Genomic DNA, 7,212 nt, shown 5'->3' with positions numbered 1-7,212 from the left:
TAAACTCAGGATGCCAGAGAGGCTTCCATCTTTAATATAGTCTTTTCGTATCAAAAAAAAAAAAACTATTTATCAACAGTGAGCATGATCATAGCTCTGACACCGACGAACCAAAAAAATTAATGCTAATTGTCGTGAGTCGTGACTATAGAACTACTTGCCCATTTTCAGGTCAAATCAGACGTGACCAGATCTCCGCCTTACAACCACCTTTCAACGGCGAATCGGTACAATTGTGTTCCTCTCGCCGGGGTAGTTCTATCCATTCCATGATTTCATCCGATCAATGATGGCAGCAAATCAAGCTCTAAAAGCTCATGATTCTCAGACAGTATCTAACACTGATTCAGGTATGAATGCTGGGTCTACTTAGAAATAAGTTGGATACAAATAGATGAACCCTTACAAATTCAAGCTCCACTGTTGACTTGTACATATGATGGTGGAGGTTTTTTTATTTAATGAATCAACCACCACCTCCTCCAGTCACATTACATTACATTTCTTGTTTCTTACATTACATTACATTTCTTGTTTCATATAATGCTTACACGCTATTAACATTACTACGGTATTCGTGTGCATATGGTACATTGTGTTTCTTCTTCTCACGTCGTTTCCATTCCTTGCAAGAACTCGGATGCTGTCCGTTTCATTGCTATGCAACTTTTCCTGGGGCTGTTGCTGTTTCCTGCAACATATATAAGAAGTTCAAGGTTGTGTAACACTCAAAATTGGTACAATCACATCTAAATGCAGCAATCCAAATTCAACATCAGACAGATGGCATATGGAAAAGGTGAAAGAAATAGCACAAACAACTTCCATTTGTTCGACCGGAAACTAGTTTTTTTTGCATCAGTTCAAGGGTAGATTTTCAAATCAATGATAAACAACTTACAAGGATATAAAAGGAGTCAGCTCATTTGATAAGAATGCATCGGATTGGTGATCCTTCTGCACCTTGCAACCTCAAAGGTAAGCAATGGACAGAATATATTCCTGGTTGGATGTCATCAAGTTTTAGGGCTTCCACGAGGATGATTTCCTGCAACATTAAACAAGTGTTAGTTTTGAGACTTGATAACTGCTTTTCTACTTCACAATAGACAACCACATAACAGAACTCGAAATTCCTTTTATGTGAAGGTATTTTCAGCACAAAAATTACAAGTTTCTCTGACTGCAAACATTATGCTTCACCTAGTGAACATGGTTTCATCGACTAAAACAACAGAAAATGAAGAGGCCCAGATGGAAGATCACAGACAATCAACTTTAGTCGAATAGAAAATCATTTCAGTATGAGAAGTTGTGTGATTTATAAATTATTTTTGTATCTTCTTTTCATGATGTATTTATCACTGTTGGATTATGATTGGATGGAAACAATCAACCAACTGTGAGTCTGTGACTACAAGTCAGGATCAAAAGAAAAAGTCATTCATGATTCATCGAACAAATATTTCTTACCCTGCCTTCTAGCAAAACAAGGTGAGCCGGACTCAAATCATCACATGCAGCAGCAGATAAGTAATCAATTCCTACATTTCATAAAAGACAATTTGATCAGCTTCAAATGAAAGAGCAAATCAATAAGATTCTAAACAAGCTGAAAAAATTTGAACAGAGATGATATAATACTAAATATTGATGCACACTGAACAATAGGGTTGTGGTTTCAAATGCATGCTACAAACCCAAAAGTTCTCACTCAACAGAAATATATGAACATAGATGCATTTTGCATCATCCATAAATATTTATGGGTGTTTAACTGAAGAAATCAACTGATATTTGTCTGTGATCCTTGTGTGGCATACCAAGATGTCATATAAGTCCATCAGAACAGTAAAAGACCATCTATAATATACATGTAGAGAAGTGGTGATACCCAACACAGACTCAAAGCATGCATAAAGGAAAAATAAGGTGATGTTAAGTGAGGTATTGTGGGCTATTTGGCCATATCCTTGCCTCTACTTGAGACTTGAGAGAGATTACTTTTGATTCCTCTGGTGTGGTATACTTAGATGTCATATAGGTCAATCACAACAGTAAAAAACCATTCATAAACTACATGTAGAGATTTGACACGTGCACAAAAGGAAAAGAACGTGATTTTAAGTGAGAGGTAGTTTGAGCTATTTCTACACCTCAAATGGTCATATCCTCGCCTCTATTTGAGACTTGAGAGAGATTACTTTTGAATCCTCATGTGGTACACTGAGATGTCATATAGATATATCAGAACAGTAAAAGACCATCTATAAACTACATGTAGAGAAGTGCTGATACCCAGCATAGATTCGATGCATGCACATAAAACAAGGTGATGTAAAGTGAGAGGTAGTTTTGGCTATTTCTACACCTCAAATGGCCATATCCTCACCCCTATTTGAGACTTGAGAGAGATTACTTTTGATTCGTCTTCCAGGGGTGGGGCAGTAGTGTTATCCAAAAAGAAAAAGAAATGCATATCTCACCAATAAGTTTGATGTCAGTGTTCTCCACCAACCACTTGGCTCCATCCTCCATGAATCCCACGTAGCTGCTGTCAAACTCCTTTTGGAACATAAGCCGTCTAAAATTGCAATAAGCTTGTTAATATAAACTTTCTTGTATCGAACTGTATGTAAATATTCAGCAACATTTACACGCTTGTATATCTACATGATCTAGTAGAAGAACAGCAATGCAATTATTGATAAAACCAAGATCTTTTCAATACATTTTGGAAAGAAGAATGGCAGTGGTGATAGAAAATAGGATAGGTGACCCCTGACACAATAAGTCCTTGCTTGTCTAATAATCTGGTTAAATATATAAGCAAGACATTCTTGTTCACATGAATCATCATAATCACCAGAAACTAACATCGACTCTCACAAAACTCAGAAAACTCGGGAGAAATTGAGTATTTGTAACGACATGCATCCCCTCTAAATAACTGGTAGATGTTGTCGTTTAGTCTATATTTGCTTTTTCTTTCTAACCGAGTGAATCCTAAATTTCCATTAGGCATTCTTTCTGAACCAAACTTCAAAAGAGGTTAACTTTTTTCTAACCAAGCTGTCGCTACTGCATATCCAAAACAGGGAGTGGACAAGCAATACAACATAACTAGTACACAAGTAAGGTGTCTCACTTGTGTGTATATAATTCAAGATTGCGCATACACCCATGTTACAAGCAATAACATCAACAGAAACTCGTATATGACATTGATGATGAACAGACCAAACAGTGGCAATTGTATACAAAGACGATTCACATAAACTTACCTATCTGTGTTCAAAGTTCTGAAAAGTACTCGACGCACGCCCTTGGGAATATGTAAGCCCTCCATGACTTCAGCTGAAATTATTATATACAAAGTCAAAACAGTAGAATCCATTATATCTTCTCTGTCACTTATTATTAGAAGATTACACTCTCGGACCAAAAGGCCACTTTACTAGCCTTCCATATTATCACACTTATTACTTATAATTCCCTCTTTCCTTTTTAAGCATTAGTTCAATAGTTTCACTGATTTGAAACAGCAGGCTATGTTTTCAACGACACAGAGCACAAATATTCAGAAATACATACCAGTAATGTTCTTATCCCTCGGAACATCAACTAACAATGCCTCACCTATCAATACAAAAAGAAACAAACTTTCATGATCGGTGTTATATGACCAAACGAAAGTTACAACCTTTTTCTCTGGGTCAAAGGAAAACACCACAGCAAAGAAAACCCAGATGCTAAAACCAAACCATAAACCCAAAAACAACCGATTCTCAATTCATCAAACACCACCTGGCATGGCAGCACTTGATGAACTCAGTGAAGATAATTACCATTAAGGACATCCAAGTCGAGCGTGTCGACGTCGAAGCCGGCGTCGAAGTAGTGATCGAAGAAGTGGCCGGGGGCGTCGACGTGGGTCCCGGTGTGGGTGGGGAGCTTCATCTCGGAGTTGTTAGCAATGGAGCCGTTCTTCATGCTGTGGGGGAGCCAGAGGAACTGGCCGACGCCGTCGGCGGAGCCAAACGCCGGCATGTCGGGGCTGTAGCGGTGGGTGATGTCGAAGATTCGGCCGTTTCCGTGGACTTCGCGGCGAGGGGGGATCAGGTTGGAGGCGGTGGCGCCGGAGGAGACGTCGACGGGGGTGGTGCCCGGAATGGAAGGGTAGGCTGTGGTGGCGTGGGAGAGGGTGGCCTGAAGGGAGAAGAGGAGAAGGAGAAGGAGAAGGAGAAGGATTGGATTCATGGTGAGAGTGGTGTAGCAGGAATTTGGGATTTTGGTTTGGGAAGGATGATGAGTGTTGCTATTTGAATAGAGAATCTGATGGGTTTGTAGTTTTATATGACACTCACTCTTCTGTGGATACTGGATAGTACTTGGCTGACCAGGTGTGGTTAGCATCTCCTGACCAGGTTTTAGGGTGCTCCTTTAAGAAGTTTACACGTGTCCCTTCTTTCCTGTCTACTTCTATCTTTTTCCTTCAACATCAAGCCTTCAATATAAACTCTTAGAGCAAGTGCACCGGTGCTCTTTTGCCCGGGCACCACCTCAGCTTTCCTTGATTTTGATTGGGTATAATGAACATCAAGCTTCCACCGGGCCATGCTTGACTGGGCAAGCTTTGACTTTGCATGACCCAGGTCAAAAAAATGGGCAAGCCCATGACCAAACTCTTGCCCAAAGGCATCCGGCTGCCAGCTCGATATAGAGAGGAACGTGGGTGACGTCAGTGGGTGACACAATGAACCAAACGCGGTAATGGCCCAGAGTGGAGGACACGGCCCAATCGAAACGCGCCATGTGGCCGACCATCAGACTGAATTGTTATTTTGTCGCGTAGCGACAGTGAGTGGGCTCAGGGGACAGGTGGCATCGGGCCGTTGGCTTGTTCAGAAAATTTGAAACCAACGGTCCTTTAATCTGGGCCGTTGGTTTCAATTAATGTTCACAATCCGACGGTGGATGAATTAATATGTATATATATGAATTGTAACGGTAATGTTCAGAATCCAACGGTAGTTTTTAATATGTATATACATTAATAGTAACGGTAAGAAACGGTAAGAAAAAAATTGTTAAAAAATTTTAAAAATTTCTCTATAAATACCTAGCATTTTCTTGACATCTCACACCCAAAAAATTAGAGTTCATAGTTACACATTCCTCCTCTTCATATAGCTCTCACCATTCAATTTTTTCATTATCCAATATGGCCGAACAAAGGGGAAACACACGTCCAGTGCCCGGACAAGAGGGAGATCAAAGTGAAGATACCCAAGATAAAAGGAGATGGACGGATGAGGAAGATGTTCAATTGTGCAAGTCTTGGAAAGTTGTAAGCCAAGATCCGGCTGTGGGCACAAATCAGAAAAAAAACGACTTATGGTTGCGCGTGAAGCGACACTTTGACGCAAATTGTCCCAAGAGCCGATCAACCCAATCTTTGTAGGGAAGGTGGAAAATTTTGAAGGTTGAACTCTTTGAGTGGCATTGTGCATTAAGACAAGCGAAAAATTGGTACAAGAGCGGTTCGAATGCGGTTGATGAGGTATGTATTTGTTGATAAATCATTTAATTTGTTGATACATTATAGTAAAATATTACATGATAAATAATGTATAATTATAATATCATTTTAATTGTAGTAATTGCTTTTTGTTACAATTAAGATAATTAGTTGATAAATAATGATGTAATTACAACGATGTTTATATTTGTACTTATTGATTTTTGTTGTAAAACGGTAAAAATACATTCTTATTAAAATTATGACCTTTATATTTTTTGATAAATCATTTAATTTGTTGATACATTATAGTAAAATATGTCTTGATAAATAATGTAGTAATTATAATATCGTTTTAATTGTAGTAATTGTTTTTCTTTATAATTAAAATAATTAGTTGATAAATAATGATGTAATTACAACGATGTTTATATTTGTACTAATTGCATTTTTTATTAATTTTTTTAATTACGTAGCAAGATGAAGCACAAAAATTGTGGCATAACGGGATGAAGAAAAAAGGGAAGACCAAAAGACACCTGTTTCAGAGTTTTGATAGTTACGCTGTTGTGGAGGGCTTTGCACAATTTAAAGACATCCCTAGCCATACATCCGGAGGAACATCAAATGTAGGAAGTCAACATACGCACACACAACCAATTGCTGAAAATTCCCCCATCAACTTAGACATGGATGTAGATGAGGTAATTGCAGGTGAAACTGCAGATCCTAATGTGAGGCCTCAAGGAAGGAAGGCTGCGAAAGAAGCAATATGGAAAGCCAAGAAGGCAGCGAAAGATCAAAGTCCTTACTCAAGCAGTCTCGAGAGTATAGCGAACAACCAAATAGAGGCAACCAAGGGCAAGAAAAAACTCGATGACGAATTCGCTCGAAGTCTCCAAGAGGAAGAGAAAAGAGCATGTATCCTCTTGCAAATCGAAATGCGAAAAGAGCAACTCCTATTTCAAGAAAGGCAAGATCGAATTAAAGAGAGGGAAGAGTGAAATAAAGAGAGGGAAGAGCATATTATGGAGATTGATACAAGTAAAATGACGCCAAATAAAAAGCGTTATTGGTCAAGAAAACAAAAGAAGATAGCGGAGAAAGAAGATCTTGACGAGCAGTCGCCACCTTCTATGGGTGGATACTATCCGCAACCCAATTTTGGTGGTGCATTCCCACAACCAAATGTTGGTGGTGCATACCCACAACCTCCTTACCCCGGTGCATATCCACAACCACCTTACCCCGATGCATTCCCACAACCTCTCTTAACCGGTGGATTCCCACCACCTCCCTTCACCGGTGGATTCCCACAACCCCCTTACCCCGGTGAATACTATCCGCAACCACCTTACCCCGGGGGATATCCTACACAACCACAATTTTCACCTTTCTCTACGGGTGAGTCCACCAACCCTAACCCTAATGATGAGCCTTCAAACACAAATTGGATTTCTAGAGAGGATGAGGATTATGATTTGAATAATTAGGTTATTATGCATGTTTGTAATTGTATTGTACTTTTTCCTAGTTTTTCATTTATGTAAGCGACAATTTAATGAAATAAAAGTTGTATTTGAAAATTCCACGTATTAAAGCACTCACCTTATATTCAAAATCATAGCACATAATAAACATAATACAAGCTAAATTCAAAGCACACAATTATCCATTATTATCATTAAATA

General features: G+C 39.0%; 1 protein-coding gene across 1 annotated transcript; it reads right to left on the bottom strand.

The window, feature by feature from the left end:
• Nucleotides 1-349: 349 nt before the first annotated feature.
• LOC133739490 (cyclase-like protein 2) lies at nucleotides 350-4,330 on the bottom strand. Its single transcript, XM_062167270.1, has 7 exons — nucleotides 3,849-4,330; nucleotides 3,595-3,639; nucleotides 3,285-3,357; nucleotides 2,487-2,584; nucleotides 1,474-1,544; nucleotides 902-1,048; nucleotides 350-691 (listed from the first exon to the last, which is right to left on the bottom strand). Exons 1-6 carry the CDS (start codon nucleotides 4,258-4,260, stop codon nucleotides 923-925), a joined length of 825 nt encoding a protein of 274 aa, XP_062023254.1. The 5' UTR covers nucleotides 4,261-4,330; the 3' UTR covers nucleotides 350-691; nucleotides 902-922.
• Nucleotides 4,331-7,212: the final 2,882 nt, after the last annotated feature.

The sequence above is a fragment of the Rosa rugosa genome, chromosome 3 (assembly GCF_958449725.1).
Source record: "Rosa rugosa chromosome 3, drRosRugo1.1, whole genome shotgun sequence".
Taxonomy (NCBI): domain Eukaryota; kingdom Viridiplantae; phylum Streptophyta; class Magnoliopsida; order Rosales; family Rosaceae; genus Rosa; species Rosa rugosa.
Note: the sequence above shows the minus strand (reverse complement) of the source record. Positions and strands in the feature narration are given on the sequence as shown.

Excerpts from the sequence above, each read along its gene's own strand:
- LOC133739490 (XM_062167270.1), bottom strand. The coding sequence starts at position 4,260 with ATGAATCCAATCCTTCTCCTTCTCCTTCTCCTTCTCCTCTTCTCCCTT. Across the intron at positions 2,585-3,284 it reads AGAACTTTGAACACAGATAG|ACGGCTTATGTTCCAAAAGG; the intron begins GTAAGTTTATGT and ends TTGCAATTTTAG. Across the intron at positions 1,545-2,486 it reads CACTGACATCAAACTTATTG|GAATTGATTACTTATCTGCT; the intron begins GTGAGATATGCA and ends TATGAAATGTAG.